Source organism: Thunnus maccoyii, chromosome 3 (genome assembly GCF_910596095.1).
Source record: "Thunnus maccoyii chromosome 3, fThuMac1.1, whole genome shotgun sequence".
Taxonomy (NCBI): Eukaryota; Metazoa; Chordata; class Actinopteri; order Scombriformes; family Scombridae; genus Thunnus; species Thunnus maccoyii.
The window spans coordinates 23,037,282-23,057,929 of record NC_056535.1 but is presented as its reverse complement, the minus strand read 5'-3'; the positions used below and the strand labels follow the sequence as shown (position 1 = coordinate 23,057,929).

The 20,648-nt window shown below is 39.1% G+C and overlaps 1 protein-coding gene and 1 long non-coding RNA gene across 3 annotated transcripts in view; one reads left to right on the top strand and one right to left on the bottom strand.

The window, feature by feature from the left end:
- Positions 1-20,499, bottom strand: part of LOC121893328 — a 60,649-nt gene extending 40,150 nt beyond the window's left edge. The window contains exon 1 of one of the 2 annotated variants that reach the window (XR_006095247.1): positions 20,066-20,499. This is a non-coding gene — a long non-coding RNA (uncharacterized LOC121893328). The remainder of the gene's footprint in view (positions 1-20,065) is intronic. The other variant, XR_006095241.1, reaches the window with a different exon arrangement.
- LOC121893311 (cytochrome c oxidase subunit NDUFA4) lies at positions 353-8,264 on the top strand. Its single transcript, XM_042405547.1, has 4 exons — positions 353-537; positions 3,522-3,607; positions 6,684-6,747; positions 7,802-8,264. The coding sequence occupies exons 1-4, from the start codon at positions 496-498 to the stop codon at positions 7,856-7,858; spliced, it is 249 nt and encodes an 82-aa protein (XP_042261481.1). The 5' UTR covers positions 353-495; the 3' UTR covers positions 7,859-8,264.
- Positions 20,500-20,648: the final 149 nt, after the last annotated feature.

Here is a 20,648-nt window from a genome sequence, read left to right as displayed (position 1 = left end):
AATGGCTGCCCTGTGGGAGTGAGGTCTACACATGAAGCTATTACAGGAGCAGGCTGCACTACCGCTGCACAACCTCCAGAAGGAATTGTTTGGAAAAATGTCTTTTCTATTTGTTGTGTCAGTAAAAATCTGGTAGTTTTGTTGTTGTATAACAAAACACTTTAGGACACTGAGTACTCAATGAGCCTCAGTGGAATAATACAGTGTCCTCAACAGATGTGATTATCAGGATTAGGACAGTCTCTCTCTCCCTCTTTCCCCTGACCCTCTCATTCGTCCAATGGGAGGGAGGGAGAGGGACAGAGGGAGGGGGGGGGATTGGCAACAGTTTTCACTGTGCTGGCCAACATACTGTACTTCAGCACACAAACAGCTCTTTCTATAAATCCAAGACATTCAAATGGACATTTTCATCAAACTTTAGCTTTCCACTTTGTTTTCGTCACATTTTTGTTTGGTGGATGTTTTAGCTTCCTTCTTGGAAGATCAGTAAAGATGATTAAGATCATGTTTCAACACGCGAAGAAACATCCCGGGGTAGGTTGCATTATTTTCATAACTACTGAGATTTGCGATTATTTTTCTGTTTAATATCAAGCTTTAATTTCCATATAGTGATGTATACACAAGGCCTAATTTATTCTGTTTTTTGTTAATGTTCACGTTTGTGAATACGTTTTCTGGGAAGTTGGGTATTGGTTTATTAAATTGTAGATCATCAATTCACTGAGTTCACTGAATGATGAGGAAGACTTCACTACCAATTAAAATACATTTACTGTACATATAGACTACAGTATATGCCCAGAAGGTTCACATGTGCAGTATACACACATGGACATACAGTAGTAGACATGAATTATGCATAATTCTACATGTGCCTCCAAAAAGCAAATTTTCAAAGAAATATATTACATCATCTCAGTTGTTTACAATAATCACTGTGACCGCACATAATTATTTTGTACTAGTGGAATATTAATTTCCTATATTTTCCTTTGCAACTATCATCATAAAATGAAGAAAGAAAGAAAAAGAAACACACAGAAGCTGTCTGTGCTTGTTTTTTTCCTGTTGCCTGAGAGTTATGCTGTGGGTGACCCAAATTTGTGGATTGACGGGGTTGGCTTGGCAGTGCACCAAAAAAGTAATAAGGGCAGCAACAGTATCGAACCCAAGCGAGTATAAAACACTTCCTATATCGGTCAGGCTGAATGGTAAAAGGTGAAACACTCACTTGCAGGGCACAAAATAAAGATATCAGCACTGGGGAGAGGACAGCTCCCTATTCACAGGCCTATCTTCATCACTCGCTTGGTGTGTGTGCTCGTGTGTGTGATCAAAGCTGACCTGCTTCTCTGTGTTTGTGTGCACACGGCTCTACGTGTTTGCTTGAGTAATCGAAGCTGAGCATCTGAACTCGTGTGTGTCTGTGTGGGCGTGCCAGTACAAATTTAGTGTGCACTATGAACTTCGAACATACTTGGAGAAGAATTCAGCAAACATAAAATCCATCCTGGAAGAGCACACACATAGATAACTAGTGCTGAAATAGTTAGCTGGCTAATTGATTAGTTGATGAAATTAACTGAAAACAATTCAGCTAGTTGGTTAATTTTATGAAGCAAAAACACTTGTCATTAGTTCTAGCTTCTCAAATGTGATAATTAACTGCTCTTTTTTCAAATGTAATATCTTGGGGTTTTGGACGGCTGGTCGAACAAAACAAGAGGCCTTTCTCAATACAGAGCACAACAAGTTCAAACTTGTATTCTTGGGAAATTTAACTTGACATGTTGAACTCAGGAGTCCAAAACTCCCGATGACGGTAGGATGTAGTATGCTCAACTTGAAAGTGGAACAACGGTGTTCTTGCTGACATCACTAGCTCATGTGGGCTCTGCTGATTACACTTCAACAAAGCTACAAGATAATCTCATCTGAAAGGTTTTTTGTAGCGTTGAACTGTGCTGTCCTGGAGTTAAGTCAACAGATATACTGGTCATCCTCAATAAATTGTACATGTACAACAAAGTGACGTTCAATATGATACACTACACTGCCTCTGTTTGTTTTTATTCACATATATTTATTGTATACACTTTTTACTGAAACATGGCATGATCTGAACATATATTTGTAGCCAAAAGGACACAGTGGGAGCATTATTGTACAACTCCCTAATAAAAAAAACACAAACCCAAAATTTACCTTCAGCCAAGCCAATTTGGAAGCAACAAGCATTATATTTTGTTGCTAAAACCTCAATCTTACAAAAGTTATTAAATCTAAATTATTATTTTCTCACCCAAAAATATCTCAAAACTTGAATGGTGACAGTTGTAGAACTAAAATCGTAAAAGTTGCGAGTCTGGCCAATATCCTCTGTCATGCTGCTGGTTGATGTGAAATGCATGCTGGGATACTTACATGTCTACCCCAAGTTCACACAAGTCAGCTCTCAAAGTGTCCTCGAAAAAAAAAATCCCTCACAACAATGACAGTAATCATTAGTTGCAGTCCTGATGACAACATTTAAAAATCTTTACAATATTGATATAATACTACTGTGCAACTCTGACTCTGAGTTGTTAAACAGTTGTGTACTGAGTAGTCTGGGGGTGGATCTATTCTTTATTTCTCTACCGTAGCTTTAGGGTAGTGAATATCAACGTTTTATAACCAGTCAGTCTCCTAATCAACAACAAGGCAAGTGGCAATGCAATCAGACAGAAGACAGATGTCTAGATACAGCTGAATAGAGACATCCGTCAGTTCAACCCGATCAAACTGTCATCTCTCTACAGCTTGACTAGATCTGAGTGGGCTAAGAACAGCTGTTCGCCAGTGGTGTGACTCTCTCTCTGTCTAATATGTAGACTATCACCTAACAAAATAGACAGGAAATGTATGGCGGTGCAGTGTTGATGAATAGATGCAGCGTGGTGAGAAGACTGTCGCCCCTAAGCTTTGCATGTTTAAGATGACATATCACATTATTCCCCTGTCCCCCTAATGTGCTTTTCTATTTTAATTCCTGTCATCGTCACCGCTCAGAACATCAAATAAGTGTGTCTGTGTGTGCAAATACTCCTTTCTCTGTGTTTGAGTGTGCAGACTTAGCTCAATTACATGCATACATGTGCGTGTATATGTGTGTGTGTGCGTGATGCTGTCGCTCAGTCTGACAGGTATAGTGTTGAGGTGGAGAGGCTGGCACACACAGAGATGCGCCCGCTCTCTTCCAGCGCGTCCTTGCCCGTTCAACCCAGGCTGACAGTGAGCTGCCTCACACATGGCCTGGGCCTCATGCATATGGAGGAGGGCAGGAAGAGGAAAAACAGGAATAACAACTACCTGTGTATGTGTGTGCATGTGTGTGTGTGTGTGTGTCTGTGTATTTCACACAGGTGTATGTTCACAGTACATATCAAAGCCAACCACTTGATAGAATATGTTTGTTTACCTTTATACGCCTCTAAGGTCTGGGACTAACACATTCCTCCTCTCTCCTCTCTCAGTTAATCCCTCAGTTTGTCTTCTTGACTGTGGGCATGACAGGGGCCGCCTGCTACCTGATCCGTCTGGCAAGAGGGCCTCATGTCACGTAAGTTTGTCTGTTTGTCTAGACTGTTAACCATTGTAGTAATCTTCCACCTTGTTTTTGATACTGTGTGATTTTACAGTGTTTTTCCATTATTGTCAGCTGAATCCAAACCTTGGGTACACAAGTGCAGCTCTGTTGTTTTTCATGTTTGTGGTGCTTTTTGTGGTTCACATAGGACCCAAAAATCATTTATTCAAAATGCACTTTACAGCCAAACTATGTGTATACGAGAGGGGATCCAAAATTCCTGGAATTGTTAAATTACAAGTCAATATCAAATCATTATAAATCTTTTAGAAGTACCTTTCTAATCCCCTTCAAAGTATTCTCCTTGTGATGCACTTATCTCAGTACTTCTCCTGTTCCTGGAAACATTTTCTGTCATTTGACATTTTTTGTCACTGCACCCAGAGCCTCCTGTGTTTTTCTCCTGGTTTTCTTCCATGGTGGCAAAGCTTCTACCAATTTTAGTCTCACCAAGCTGTAGGCATACACTACCTAGCAGCAAATCTGATAACTACACCCTACTCCTCTGCTATCATTGGCTTCTGGGAACTTTTGGGTCCCCCCTTTGTGTGTATAAATCTTTAACACTATGTGTAAGTTTTATGTTTTTATTCTATGCGTAATGTATGAGCCACGTCAAACACAATTTTCCATTACCTTGGGATGGACAATAAATTTTTTCTGATTCTGAAAGCTTGAGTATGATTTGAAATTTTTCAAACTGCCACTAGAGTTTGGTTGCGATATCAGGCTCCATTTTGGATCTGGGCCCAGGTTGGCAATAATATACAGACACAGACACACAGCTAGGCTTGGAGACAAATAAATCTCTTATAGAATCTTATCTCTCAGTCCCTCCAGGATTTTGCAGCTTTTTTGTGATTATTGCAGCCAAAGATGTTTGATTTTGCAGCGGCTTTTCTCAAAAATTGCAATGCAGTTTTAGGTGCTCTTATTATGGGGATTGGGAAAAATTGCAAGCAAAGTGATAAATGCCATTTTTTTTTTAAATACTACCAATGAGGAGTCATACGTTATCACTTCCTTATATCACAGAAACAACTATATTTCAGTGCTAATTTTTAAAATTTATTTTCTGAACATGAGAACCATGGGCTCAAAGTTATATAAAAAAGAGTTCCATTTATAAGCCTTTATTAAATAAACTTTCACCTCAACATTAGCACCAAATAAAATCAGTGAATAATGCCATTAAAATAAATCCATTGAGATAAATATATAGTTTCATTTCCAAAGTGCCCATTTTTATGTTTGAGGTCAATTATGTCCATCTTTGCTGTCTGAACAATGCATCAACTTGTATTCTTCTAACTGAATGCAAACCGCATTTGGGAACATTTGGGAGTTGTTTTGCTCAGTCTATGGCATCATTTTTGTTGGCAGGTGAGATTTGTCCATCTTCCACCTGAATGTGCGCCTGAATGCACGCTGCAATGACGTAAATTACCACTACACGAAACGTGACAATTGGTCTAAATCACAAGTAGTCGCTTCATTTGGCCATTTCATGTGGAAACATTGCGGTAATTTAGCAAAACTGCAAGCTTTTGCAAATATTTTGGAGATTTCATGAATTTGCATCAATTATTCGGATCGCAAAATCCCAATTTCCTGGAGGGACTGATCTCTGATCTCTCTCTTTCTTATTGGCAAAGACCAATGTACAAAACATTAAGGTAGCAGGCTCCTCATTTTTATCTAGCACTGTCTCTTTCACTGTAAGAAATAACTAGCGCCACCAGCAGCAACTTCTATTGACTATATCTTACTAACGTACATTTTGTAAGTGACTTGCCCACAGGCCAAAACCATAAAAAAAGTCAGTCTATTGTCTAGTTAATGTGCTTTGAAAACCATTATCTGTACTCAGCCAAAAATCATTTGTAACTATGTATTCAGACAAAACGAAAGCGATAGCACATAAGTGCTGTACATGCAAATTTGACCGGGGCAGCACAAATTGACACAAAGACTAGACGTAAGACATATTTCAACTCAAAAAATTCAAGCTCGCAAATGGACTGCGATTTTGTTGTTAAGAAGGATCTGATCAGCTTAACAGTTCTGAATTGGGATGACCAGTTTTGGAAAAATTGAAAATATAGACCATACCTTAATCTGACACCTGAGTGTCAGATTAAGGCTGCAAAAAGTGTTTTTTCCCCCTTTCATGTTATTTATAATTTGAATTGCTTACAAATGTTTAAAAAGATTTGGATTCAATATAAGTGAATTTGACACTGGATTTAGATTTGATGAAATTTCATGGAACACCAACCCAAACAGCCACCCACGCAGCACTGATTTTTTTTATAACCACATAAAATCATCTTAAATTAAAATTTACAACAAAAGCAGCTGGCTGTAATAAATTGTGAAGCTGTAATTCATTCAGTACCAAAAAAACTGACCAACCCTGCTGAACTCAGTGACTACTCACATACAGTAAATGTGCACTGTTCGTGTCCTATTTTGGGCCACACAGAGCCACTTGTTCTGAGGGTCAGCCATAAAGCCTGACCTCATCACCAGCTGGTGATGAGTGCTGTGGTCAGTGGCTGACTCTCTCTCAGACAGTGTTTGTGGTAATGGAGGGAGAGAGAGAGACATACTCGCTCTGCCATCAGTCTTTCTGTCTCTTTGTTTGTGCTTTGGCGGCGTGACGTGTAGACGGAGGGAGGGAGGAGGGATGGACAGTTGCGGTGGAGCACTGTGAAATCCAGACTTTGGTTAATGAACAGAGGAGTGCTGCCAAGTCACTGGGCTGATTTCACCTCATCTCATAATCACCTCTCTCCTTCTCCAACTTGTCTCTCCATCTAGTATCGACATATTTATCTCTTTTTGTCTCTGTCCTTCTGTTCCTCTGTGTCTTCTTTTTCCTCCTTTTTGTTTACTTCTTGCTCTGTTTCTCTTTTTCTTTGCATCTGCTCTTTATGTTGTTCTTCCCTCCATCATGCATGCCTCTCTCATTCTCATGTTATGTCTTTTTCCCCCCCCCTTGCTCTTCTCTCTGTTCTCCACACCCTGAATCTTTGCACATTTGCAGCTTCTGGGACAAGAAGAACAATCCAGAGCCCTGGAATAAGCTCGACCCAACCTACCAGTACAAGGTGACTATTCCCCAGTCACACACTGTACAACTGCTTGCCTGGTCACGAAAATTATATTATATAAAAAATTATCTAGACAAGAATGGCATCTTTTCACTGATCAACCAGTTCATATCACTGAAAATCTCAAAACCCCTCAAAATAGATTTAGACAAACCAATGCTGGCAAAGTAATGTCAGACCAACATGGCTGCCTTCTGGCTTTTTCAGATCTGTTCAAACTAAGAAAAACAAAATGTCTTTCAAAAACAAATTAATTCAGATGAAACTGGAGCTTTAAGTGGTCAGTAATAATTTGCAGTGCCTCTTGAACAAGGCCAGAGCCCCAGACAAACTAATGAAAATATTAACAACGCTGACCCAAAATAAAGCAGAAAAACAACCAACTGATGGGTCCCAGAAGAAGAGATCTGGATGATGTGTTTTTCAGAGAACAGAACGGTTTTTCTGAGGGTTTCAAGGCTGCGTTGCTTGCCAGTGGAATGAAAGTCGCTGCAGACAAAAGGTCAGGACACGGCATGTTTAATTCTCGATAGCAAGGCAAAGGTCTCAAATCGAAATTCCACTGAAGTCCAAACAATGATCGTAATGAGGAGGGGGGAAGCAGGAAAGAGAAGAGGGAGAAGGCGGGGAGCTGAGGATTTTAATGGCAGACCAATCAGGAAAAATACATGGGTAGAAAATAATCTGTGCCACTGCAAAAATGTGTGTTTTTCATGGTTGGGGAGCTATGATATATGCTGAACACATGCATGCAGTTGCACAATATATTATCCATGACATATGCAAACTAAAAGCATCAGCAATACATAAATCTGGTGAATAAATGAGCAACAAAGAATCATGGAAAATTAACGTGTTTGTGTGAGAGCAAACATGTGCATATAAGTGTATGTCTATATTGGATCTATGAGGTGAAAAAAAAAAAAAAAAAAAAATCAGTTCACTCCCACTTCTTTTTTTTTTTTTTCCTCCACACGTTCTCCTAAAGACAGCACTGATGAATTTAATTTAAGCAAAACAGATTTAAATGTATTCCTCCTGCCCTCTGCAGTTTGTGGCCGTCAACGCCGACTACAAGAGCCTGAAGAAAGAGGGCCCTGACTTCTAAAGGTCCTCCAGCAACTCCAGGGGCACCAAGTTTGGCAGGACCTCCTGCTGTGGCCTCAATGATGTGAAACGTCTTCCTTTACGTTTCCTCAGTCTCACTTCATGCTCCTCTTATTTAACACTGTAACCTTGTGGACAAAAATCTATTAAAGATCACAGGAGTCCAAAGGCTGTTTCTTCAGTGCATGATCATATACAATGTCCTATGCAAATAAACAATGTTTATATGTGTTATACTGTTAGTTCTCTTGTATGAGCCCCTAAACTGGGAGGTCAAAGGTCGTAGTCTGTTACAGAAAAGTAAGGCTGAATCTAAATGTCCCAACTTCACTGCACTTGCCCATAATCCAACGTGGAAGTGATGATGTTTTATCAATAATTTTAAAAAAAATAATCATCATCATCATAATGATATGTACCATATTTACTTTTGATGACATTAGCTTTTTCAGTTTGCTGTAGTGAGGTTTGATAATGCACACACAGAATATTCACGGGCCTACAGGCTTAATAACATGGATTTGTTTATTATAATCTGCTAAATTAGCAGTTCCTGTAGGCCTAAAGGGAAATTGAACACGTCAGGGTACATACAACTGAAATCCCCGAGGGCTCAGTCCACAAGTCAAGAAGGTGGACATTTGGATTAAGCCTAATTCTAAAACTGGTAGAACTGGATTAAAAGTGTCTGCCTTTAAGCCTGCCTTAACTGCTTTTTGGCCACTTAGGGGCATTGGAAACAAGTTGTGAACACAGCACTGACATATCATCACCTTTTAAGTTGATATGCTGAACAAACTGTTGCTTATTTACACATCCAGCAGTTACAGAGCAACATTATCATTCATTTACTCATGTTTCTAGTCACCTGATGACTATAAGTCATTCACTGTCCTTTACCTCTGTTTTTGGTCTGTATCAACTCCTGAGGAAAACATCTGGCTCTTCAGCTGCTAAATGCTCCACCATGTTCACCAGCTGGTCACTAACTGTGTCAGTTTGTCATTTGGTGCTGAGCCGGTAGCTTTCTTTGAAAACAGCTGCCTGCTGCGCAGCACTTGAACCTAAGGATGTCCTGTTGTCCCAGGGACAGTAAAAATAGCATCCAGGACACAATGATATGTGTCTGGGACAATTCTGGGACAGATATAGGTGATATTTGGATAAACTGACCCCATATAGGAATCTAAATTGTTCCTTTCTTGCCTGAATTTTTTTTTAAAGACTTACTAAAATGACATGTTTACAGCGAAAATACAACAGCTTTTAGCCTGGTACAATTTAATCTCTGCCATGATATCAGTGCTGCAGGTGTTACACCGTATTTGGTGACCCATCACATTCTGTGACCTGCCCTGATATTCATCTCACTCCACATGCCTAAACCAACCTAACAAACACTGCAGGTCAAAGATTCTAATGGGTCACCAAATACTCTGTATCAGCTGTTGGTGCAAATGCATTCTGGGATACATAGTCAGCTCCTGATGTAGGGCTCAAAAAATGCTGAAGTGGCTGAAAAACACCGGCAGTAAAGCAAGTAAGCCCCCCAAAGAACGCCAAAGTGACAGCCAAAAATTATTATTATTATTATTATCATAATTATTATGTGTAATAACGACATGAGCTATAAGAACAGGAGAACGTCAAAGAAGAAGTGTAATTTCACTGATTTTCTCTAACAGCATGGGAACAGCTGTCATTATCGTTACGTGCAACCATTACGCACGGCTGCACATTTAAAACAGCCCAATAATCAAACTTGAAGATGAAGTAAACCTTCATCGCAGAGATATCTCAGTCATCATTATTATACGTCAGAAGAATGATCAATGATTTTAAAGCACTCATATTGAAACAGACTTTTTAACAGCTTCACAATTTAGAATAAAATGGAAAGAATATTGATATGAGGAAATAATGACTCAAGTGTAAATAAAGAGATGTGAACAAAAAAAACTGACACCCTCCAGAGCACTTTATTTTAAAACATTGCAGTAATTTCCTCCTGTTAAAAACACCTCTCCTTTAAAAGGGGGGGCAGCAGTAAGGAGATAATGACTGAATGTCATGTTACACTATGAAGCTGCACGGTGTTTAAAATAAAATTAAGGGTTCAGAACTTCTATGGTGGAGCAGAGTGAGTCGATAAAGTGATGCGAGTTACTGAAACAAAAGTTATGAAACTATATTTATTAGGCCTATGTAGAATGAAAAAAAAGAGCTTCAATTTGGGACAATGGTTGTTAAGTCTGGGACAGTTGATTGTTGAATTCGAGTCCTGTGGCTGTGGAGAGCGGTGAGAGTGAACCAAAACAGTAAAGTTGAAGCCTGACAGCAAAACAATGAGCTGACACTTGTTATAAATATCTGTAAAGCGAAGGAGAGCCGCAGTCTGGTGATGATTCTGTCTTGGTTCATCACCACAATCGACACCTCTGACATTATACATTTAAAGCTGCACTAATCAATATCTTTATATTAACAATTGATCAAATGACTGTATAATGTGAAACGTGTTACCCGACTTTGCAGTCCCCCTCAGCCCTATGAAACGATTTAGCTCATCTTTTTGCTTTCGCCGCTGGCAACTATGCTCTGTTGATTCAGTCTCGCCGCTCTCACAAGCCTCTTTTCCAGTTTCAGCAAGCAGTTGTTTTCAGAAAAAAAAAGTTCACTCAGGCGTTGGTGAAAACAAAAACGAATCTAAACAGAGAAAACAACTATTGTTAATGTTAGTCGGATAGGCAACTGTTTGCTGACATATTTTTATAAAGGTGATAAGTCAGCATTGTGCACTTCACCACAATGCACTGCATGGAAAACGGTACTTTTAAGTGTCAATGCATTAGGTAACAGAAAGTCTCAGGTCACATGTGTTTTAAGTTCCAGTAATGGAAAACAGATAGTCGACACTTCGTCCAGATTCTCTAGGATGAGGACGATCTCCCTCCTCACTACGCCCCCCTGCTGCCCAACTAATAAGTGTGTGACATTGCTATGGATACACATGAGCAGCCAATATTTGTGATTGACTGTGTTAATGAACTCATTAATCCTCTCCAAAATCAAAATCTTGCTTTAAATTTCCAAGGGGAAAAAACATTATTTACTGAGCTCATCACTTCAAGAATGCAGTGCTGTCACAAGTAAGTCACACATGCACACATGCTGAGATATGAAGTTGCAGATGAAGAGGACCAAAATAGAAATCAATCATGAGAGATGAATATTTGTGTGGGTCACAGAGCTCTTTTAAACCTGTTTTCAGTCCCAGAAAGATGCAGTCCGATGAGACAAATCACTGTTTGATCACTGTGTGTCTGTTAAGACCAAAACATTATTTTCACATAGGTGTGGAGCAGGAAAATGACAAGACTCAGAATCAGTAGTTTCACCAAATATGCCTCCTGCTGGCGTAATTCTCCCATGTTGGAGAGTTCATTGAGTGATGAATGTTTGTGTCTAGGTAGGTACACGTGTGTGTGCTTGTGTGCAGATCTGGTCTCACTCAGTATCACTGTACACCAGACAACAACATAAAATCCCACTCTAATGGCACACAAACTGTCTCAATGTCGGACCCCTAGGTTCTACTAATACACAATCTATGTTTCAGACCCTGCATGCGCCCATTTATGTGTGTGTGTGTGCGTCTGCTCCCGTTAAATAGCAATATGCTTCCAGCAACAGTGTGGTGACCTGCCCAGTGGGTATTGTCTGTTGCTGGGTTGTGATTTGTGTGTGCATGTTTGTGTCAGATGCACAAAACCTGCTGACAGGTAATCAGCCAGGCCAAAGCATCACACAGGGGCATAATCACAAGGTCACACACACACACACACACACACACACAAATACAGAGTTATTATCCAACCCGAACAGCTTCACAGGTCGTGATTGCATTGCCTCAATGTGTTAGTATCAGTATAAAACTTTGAGGCGGAGGGAAATGCGCACCAGTGGCTCGCCATCAAATAACTTACCAATTAAGATAAGAGCCAGTAGAAAATGCTGAGATTTTATTTCTTATGTCATATCTTCTCATCTATTTTTTTTACACCATTTACTGTACACTCTGGCTAATTCTTTACAATCGTCACCTCAACACATTGCTCCGTCTCAAATATCTGTTCTTTATCCAGTAGTTTGTCTCCCCTGCCTGCTTTTAGTCATTTTTCCAACTCATGCTGCTTGTAAAATAGGACTATAGAGTGACTGACTGAGGACTGAGTTAAATTACTACATTTATATGTCTTCAACAGTTAGTGACTGTGTCAACAAACTCTTGCAGTTCTTTTAAAAAACAGCAAACACCAAGACAGACATGCAATCCCATTCAGGTCTCAGTTGGCAAAGAAGTATGGCAATATGAGATTAAGATCTCAGTTTTACAAACAGGTTGTGTTTGTCATTTTTCTACCTCAGAAGTTGACACACTTTCCCCAACAACATGCAGAGACTTAAGCTCTTGTCAGAGAGAGAGAGAGAGAGACCATCTCCTCCTCGATTACATCCTCTCTGACGAGCAAGAGTGGATATTTTTAGATGAGGATTAATTTTAATGGGTGAGATAAGATGTGAGTCGTGGGTGGAGGAGGGACGAATAAATAAGTAAATAGGACATGCCGCAAAACAGGAGGCAGCGGTGGCAGCACTGGGGTAGTGTGGCTGTTGTTGCGAGGCCCTGGGCAGATCCACTGATCCAGTGCAGATAGTGAGGCCTTTCATCCTGTACTGTTTTCTCCCAGAGCTGGAACATCAAAATCAAAGAGCAACCCAGTGTTTGTCCATAACTCCAAATGGAGCGACCTTTCGTAAGGGAGAGGTTATTTAGGTTAGATGTTGCTTTTTTCTCCCCCATTTGTATTAGTGTCTTCAGTAGGTTCACGCAAGGATCTGCTGAAGATACATTCACAAAACCATCTTTTGGGAGACGAAAATCTCAAATTCTATTTGTAAGAACTGCAGATCAAAGTTATAAAAAGTTGCTATAGGTAGTAACAGTTCTTAAAAAGGACCATACCTGTGTTTTTTGTATATTTTAAGGTTGCAGAGCTTTACGAGTTAATTTGACCTGCATCATATTGAATCGTTTCTTCTGATATTTCCATGAACGTATGTGCAATGTAACGCACAATGACAGACAATACAACCAAGCTGTCGAGAGGTCATCTCATTGGAGTTCTGACTTTATTTCCACAATATTCTACAATCTGAATTTTTAAAAACCTAATATTGTCAAATCTGGCTCATTATCATTTTTGTCTTAAAGGGGATATAATGTGATTTTCTGTCATGTATATACTGCTATAATGCTGGATGCCTATGTGAAACATAAAAACATGGAACAAATCAAAAACATCCAAAAAGCTCTAAAACTTGAGATGAATGTATGTAAAAATGCCGCCTTCAAGCCAAAAGCCAGGGCCTCAGCCTGCTCTGAAAACTCTGTTTGTAATGTTACCTCTACTCCCTCCCCCCACCCCCATCCCCTCCCCACCCCAAACTGACATCAGATCATTTGCACATGCCCACAAACAGTAGTCTATTTGGTAGCCTTTATTGCTGAGGTTATTCCACAGGCTGTTGGTGTGGTCAACTCACATATTTTCAAACAGTTTGGGGCTCAAACATGTACGGATGTATTTGAGAAGTTTATATTTTGAGTAAAGAGCAAGAAAAAGAAAAGAGCAAAATCTGACTACCACCGTTTGTTTAAGTAGCCTCTGGAGTTGGCAGAAGTCAAGGCCAAGGAGCAGCCTCTGGAAGTTGACCAATCAGAACAGAGTGTGCTCATTGGGAGGGGGTCCTTGAAGAGACAGGAACTAAAACAGCCTGTTTCAGACAGAGGCTGAACTGAGGGGCTGCACAAAGAGCCAGTGTAAGATAAATAAGGAGTTTTTTGAACTGTAAATTATGCAAAGATGTCCCAAAAATAAAATACAGATCTGGAAATGTGCGTGTTATGTCCTCTTCAATACTTAACAACCACCATGGCCAAAAGCCATGTCTGTTTGCAAACTGACATTTTATGTTGATTCTGTCCATGTTCACAACAAAAGTCATCTATGTGCCATTAAAACAGAAACAGAACATCAGATGCTGTCAGACTTTTTAGAGAACAATTGTCAAGGTGACCAGATGTGTCACAATGTGCTGCTAGTGTGTTGCTGGAAAATGAAAATAACTGGAACATTTGGAGGTAAAAATTTGATAGCATTAATCGCAGACTTTATGATGGATATTCTTGGACTCAGACACCAATAAACGGAGAGTTACAGTGATGGCTACTGGGGCTGTGCAGCAGAACAACCAGGCAGGATGTAACCAGGTCCAGTAGTTTGAAAGTGAAATAAATTTTTAAAGTTAAACTTTAGAATTTCGCTGCAGAGCTACTTCCTGGTTCAACTGGCAGGAATGACAACCATGTCTTAATACACACATGTGTTGTTTATTGTGGTATGTGGCTCACCCTTATGTTGGTGAGAAGCTACAGTATATTCTTGTATCACACACTTGGTCTTCAATAAATCTGAAACAAGGGTTGTTTTGTTGTTGTTGTTGTTTTTTACAAATACACTGCACTTCTACACCTTTCTGTTATTGACAGCTTTACTGACATTGAATCAAATGTGATGTTGTAAACTTCGCTCACTTGATAATGCTTAAAGATCTTGAAAATGCTTTAAAAAAAAAAAAAAAATACATATTTGACTCAGGTTTAGGTGCTTCTTGTGTGTCAACCTGATCACTACACCTGCCCACACAATGTAAATACCCAGTATATAATATTTATAAATGATCTGACCCTCTCTAGATGGAGTAAACAGTAAGTTTTATCTATCAATTGCACTTAACAATGGCAAGAGGATCCTCTATTATCATCTTTCTAAATAATCTGTAAATTAATTAATTAATGTAACAGTGATTATTGTTTATTTTTTACAGGCAGGTTCTTTCAAAAGTTTTCTGCTCACAAGGCAAATACAGAACTTGATTTCTAACGTTTCACAGACAGGGACAGATGTCCCAACAGTGATTTATGTTTATTTTGTCCCATTGCAGATGTTTTGGAAATGATTTTTTCGGGTCAGTCTAGAGAGAATTCATACTGAAATTTCTTCCAAGAAATTCATCTTACTGCATCTTTGATGTACAGCATCTGCTAGTTTAACAGCCGACTTTTAGTGTTGATATAGGTTAAAAACACAAACTAACTTTTAAATCAATTAAAGATGGAATAAAATATTAAACACACTGAAATTAATAGATGGGAACACATCAGTGAACAGAAACATTTCAGCAGCTGTAGCCGCATGGCTACACAATATGCTGAGCTGACCAATACACATTGCTAAACCATAACACAAGCGAGCCACTTGTGAACACAGCTGCAGAAAGAAAACAGACAACAGCACATCCCACTAAAGATATAACAATGTGCAAGGTAACATCCTGAATTCCTAAATATGCCAGCGGCATGTTTATAATATACAGCATGAGAATAGCCTGCACTGTGTGGAAAGCAGGACAAAGAATTGTGCTGCATTGGCAGTCCTAAAATCCCTCATTGCTTCAGGAGTGAGGAGAGTCTCCATTAAGTTAGAGGAGGTGAAAAAAGGGTTTCGATTATTGGCTCCTTGCTGCAGGTTTACTGCATGTGTGAAAGAAATGTTAGTTTATTCAAGGTACAGGTGAAAGAAGAAAATAATTTTATGCGTATAAAATGGGTATAACTGGCACTTTCAGACACATATGCACCATCCCACTGCCTACACACACACACACACACCTTCTGCACTTCTATACATAACCATAACTCATTCCCTTGTCCCTAACTAACCTTAATCAGAGATACATGCCTAATTCCAACCGTTGCCCCTAAACTGAACCTAAACCTAATTCTGGCCTTAACCCTCAAACAATCCTTTGAAGACCCAAGTGAGGACAAGTCAATATGTCCTCACTTTGAAAAAATGTCCCAAGGTCTAACTCATGGTGATCCTCACAAAGATATATCTCTCTCTCTTTCTCTCTCTCTCTCTCTCTCTCTCACACACACACACACACACACACACACACATACAAACACACACAGTAGTGAGTGTCAGATCTGCTTTTCTCTCCCAGATCTGGGACACTGTTCAACAATTAATTGATGAGGGAAAGATTTCCTCATCCTCCTGAGTATCATCTGAGTGTCATTAATCCAGCTGATAGTCTCTTTCCTTGTATCTACACTTTTTTTTCTCTCTTTTATTTGACTTTTTGTCAAGTAAAAACTTTGTAGTGTTTTAGGAACTAAAAGGGAATGGCCCTGTCTCTTGCTTGACGAAGATGAATTTTTGACAAAAGATTCATAAAGTGTTTTATAATTGGGGTGCATCACCTGAAATAAAAAGCACCTCATCGTCTGCTTGTAAAATGTATTTTACAAGCAGACGCCAAATATTTAGCACTTACCATCTTTGCTAACTGGTTTTTTGGTGAGATCCAAAACCATTTTGTGGTAAGAACAATATAACTGAAGTGAAAACTTTAAATGTCCAAAGGCAGGATGAAATTTAAGGAGAGAATTTTTCAAGATTAAAAGCACGATATTTAACCAAGCATGATATTTAACCAAAAAAAAAAAAAAAAAAAAACTCTAAGCCCTCAAAGTCCCTTTACTGCAGTACCAGCACCCTTTTAGTTAATGGTTTAGGAGGCACTTCCAGTTTCTGATATCATACAGCTCTTGTTCCTATAGAGTATAATTGCACTTATTGTAATGCTTCCAAAGTTGTCCAACATCTACCTAATATATGTAATGTATCACAGTCAGATTGCAACATGCTATTTTCTAACTAAGTGTTAACTTAATATCACCTGTGCAAATGCACTTTGACTGGGTTTGATTTTCACTCATGTTTAAAAGACCCTGCGCAACCACTGTAAACCAACACAGGTGAGTTTAATTTTGACTGATGAGACCTTTTCTCAGGACAGACAGAAATGGTTGATTGGTATTTTTCTGATTCTCCAGTTAGCTTTGTTGCACCTTTATCATTCTTATTAGCACATGGAGTTCAGTGACATCACGTAATCTCAGAATAAGCGAAAACTCCTGTGTTCGTGTGCAAGACATTTAATATTAATTGGTTATTGTGTTTTTATTAATGTTTAATGTTAAAATCTTCTCCACCCTGTTTTAAATTGTATCCATTATTTTATTCTGGGTGTGCCTCATTGTGCTAAATTTATTTAACTGTTTTCACAATAAATAAAGTTAAGTGTTAAGCAGTTAATATTGTTATTAGCGGCAGCAGTAGTAGCAGCAGGTGCAGTATAGTATGGAAGGATGAGGATGGGGATTAGGATTATTGTACAGACAGACGTCACACCCGCACACACTGAAGTGAAGCCTCTTACACCATGAGAAACACTCATGTTTCATTATGAGATCATTACAGCGCATTAGTGTGGCTTGGATGTCTAAATATGACTTGGAGCGTCATTACATCCAGACTGACAGCTCCTCCCCCCGTCTATATTTAGATATTTTTACTATCATATCAACTTCTGCCAGGTTTAATTATGACGGTATTGAAGTGACAGAGGTACATTCATGCATTCTGTAACTACACACACAAAGATATGACAGACTGAAGATACATTTCTAATTAATTGCCGACATTGTCATTTATCCCTCTCCTCATTAAACGGACATGATTTATTGCCAGATCAGCCACCAAGGGAACTGAATTTTATCATCTTTTCATTTAATTTCAGTGTGTGTGTTTCTACAACAGCAGAGGGCAGATCAGAGGGGAGTTTTAAGGCTTTGATATATGACCAACATTATGAAGAAATGTACCAGATGGGTAATACTGTGTACAATTATGACAATTACAACTGAAGAGCACTTTTTCTTGCTTATAGACCTATTCATTTTACAGAGTGATTTAACAATCCGTTCCACTGCTAAAAATTATCACTCAGCTGTGTTTCTTCAAAAGTGATGAAAAAAATGTCCATGGAAGTCATGTTTCTATAGGGGATTGCTCATTTGAAGTGAGTTGTTTTTTTAAAGGATCACACACACACACACACACACACACACACACACACACACACACAATTGGTCTGGTTATTACCAAATCTGGCAAGAAAGATACAGTGAGCACTTAAATATAGTGCTGAAACAATTAGGTGATCAATCGATTAGTCAAACAGCTGATAATTAATCAAATATTTTGATAATCTACTTATTGCACAAGATTCACTAGTGTCAACTTCTACAATGTAATTTGCTGCTTTCTTCATATCACTGTAAACTGACTATCTTTGAGTTGGTCTGTTGGTCAAAAAGACATTTGATGACACCAAATTTGGGAAATTGTGAAGACTTGTGGCTTTTTTCTGAAAACACATAGACCAAAGATTGATCGATTGCTCAAAAAAGAAAAAACCTGACAGATTAATCTCTGATTAAAATAATTACATACTGTATCTTTCACAGTTATAATATTAATAACAATAAATATGACCTTTTTATGAGCATACAAAGTACAGCAACAATTTTACAGTTCTTCAATGACTTAAGTTTTAAATATTCTGTTCATTCACTTAAAAAGAACCAATAAATGGCAAGTATGTATGCAAACTGTTTGCACCATCTAAACCCAGTTACCAGTAGTCACTTTAAACAAGTTGCTTTATATGGGCCCTGCTACATGTGTGAATGCTCCAGCCATGGCCCTAACAAACTGCTCTAACAATGAGTATGTTCAGAATTGATATGTGACATCCAGGCTCCGACCCCATTGTTGCTTTGAGTTTAAATATTTTCACCAAAGTTTAGCCAAATATGTAAAAATGTAAACCACAATAGTGTAACCTATATTATGTGTGGCAATGGCCAGGCAATACGCCACAACTCAACCCATTCACACTCCTAATTCTAAACTAGAAGAGTACACTCAATAGAGTGCAGATCTCTGCCAGGTGTGTACAGTCAAGATGGCAGTGAAGTTAACAAAAATGGGGGTTTATTCATCTGTGCCTAACTTAAGTGGATCATAACATATTGGGTATGGAATTAATCTTCAGATGCTCTGGTTCAAGATGAGATCAAACTTTTCTATGGATGTCAGTTTTTGAGCCACGATAAATGCCAAAATATGGCTTGCAACAGACTAGGTAAGCCTCGTTTTATGCACCCCTGCTGTGAAATGCACCCCTTGCTCACTAGGTTCAAAAAGTGAAGCAATTCAACCTTAACATCGCAACCAATCAAAGGGGGAAAACTATCTCGCATTTTAATTCTTTGTGAAGGGAACAGAAGAGAAGATCAGTTATCTACACTCGAGACGAGTTTTAAAGAGTGTAAATAACTGATGTTCAGTAAACCGATGTTCTTCTCAACACAAAATTAAATAAACGCAAACCAAGAGCCTACCTTTCTTATTCCACGACACCACATTCTATGGAAATATACCCCAGCCAGCTATAATTACAAAATGAAATTCTCTCTCTCTCTCTCTCTCTCTCTCTCTCTCTCTCTCTCTCTCTCTCTCTCTCCTCTCTCTCTCTCTCTCTCTCTCTCTCTCTCTCTCTCTCTCTCTCTCTCTCTCTCTCTCTCTCTCTCTCTCTCCCTCTCCCTCCCTCCCCAATTTATTGATTAAAAAGTATTTGCTTTTAATGGGGTTCGCCTGTATATAGGCTACTCATATAGGTCAAAAACAATGGCCTTCTGATCCAGAATATCAGCTGTCCTGAAAATGTAATGTGGTCGACTGTTCAAGGAAGTGCACATGCCTGTAGCCTACTATAGACAAGTCATATAACCTCTATGTAATTTTAATGGAGACTAAACAGGAGTCTTATGCTTAACTTGTTCTCAACATCAAATATTCCTGTTTTCAAGATATGAAATATTTTTTGCTCAACCACAAGAGGTCCTTGAGCATACAGCCATAAATGGGCACAAATAATATGAGGCTGATGTGCCCAGTAGTAGGCTATGTGAGATTAGCTGCCTGGCGGAGATTAAAAATGTATTCCACTAGTTAAACTAGTAGAAAGACTGACAGCACCAGGTGCCAAACAACCAACCAACCAATAAAACACCCAGATAGGGTTTACTGTCAATAACTAAGCATAGAAAGACAAAAAACAGAGCCAAGACATCAATAAGGAGATAGCACAACCAGGAAACACTTACCCGGTGAAGTAGTGATGAAGTTAAGCGCTGAATGCTTTGGGTCCAGGTCTGACGCAGTCCACAGCAAAACGGGTGTCCCTGGGTTAGTTTGTTTGTTGGTTAGTTTGACTAACGGCCGACTAAAATTGATAATTATTTCCTGCACAAAGCCTTCATGGTGCCACAGGCTCTGGTAGGTTAAGAAATGCTTTTTGAGTGGAAGAAGCAGCGGCTATGGTAGCTGAAAGTGTTTCTGGCGGTGTTACAACCGTTAACGAGCTGTGGCGCAGCAGGCCAACGGTTTAAATATCCCGCCCTATCAGAGAGGGTGCGTTGGAATTGTGTTACAACAGGTAGAGTATGTCATGTGAGTGAAGCACCGCCAACAAGACTTATGTGAAGTAGTACGCAGGTTTAATTAAAGTGTTTTTGCATTTATAATCGTCTGCAAGGATACAGTATAAGAGCATACATTCCTGGAAAAGTTAATGCTAATTATGCTAATTAGCTAAACCTCTAATTTCTGTTTAACTCCTCATCAATATTGTTGGCTCTCAACAGCAGCGGTGGAGGTATTCATTGCATTTTCATATCCTGAAAGAAA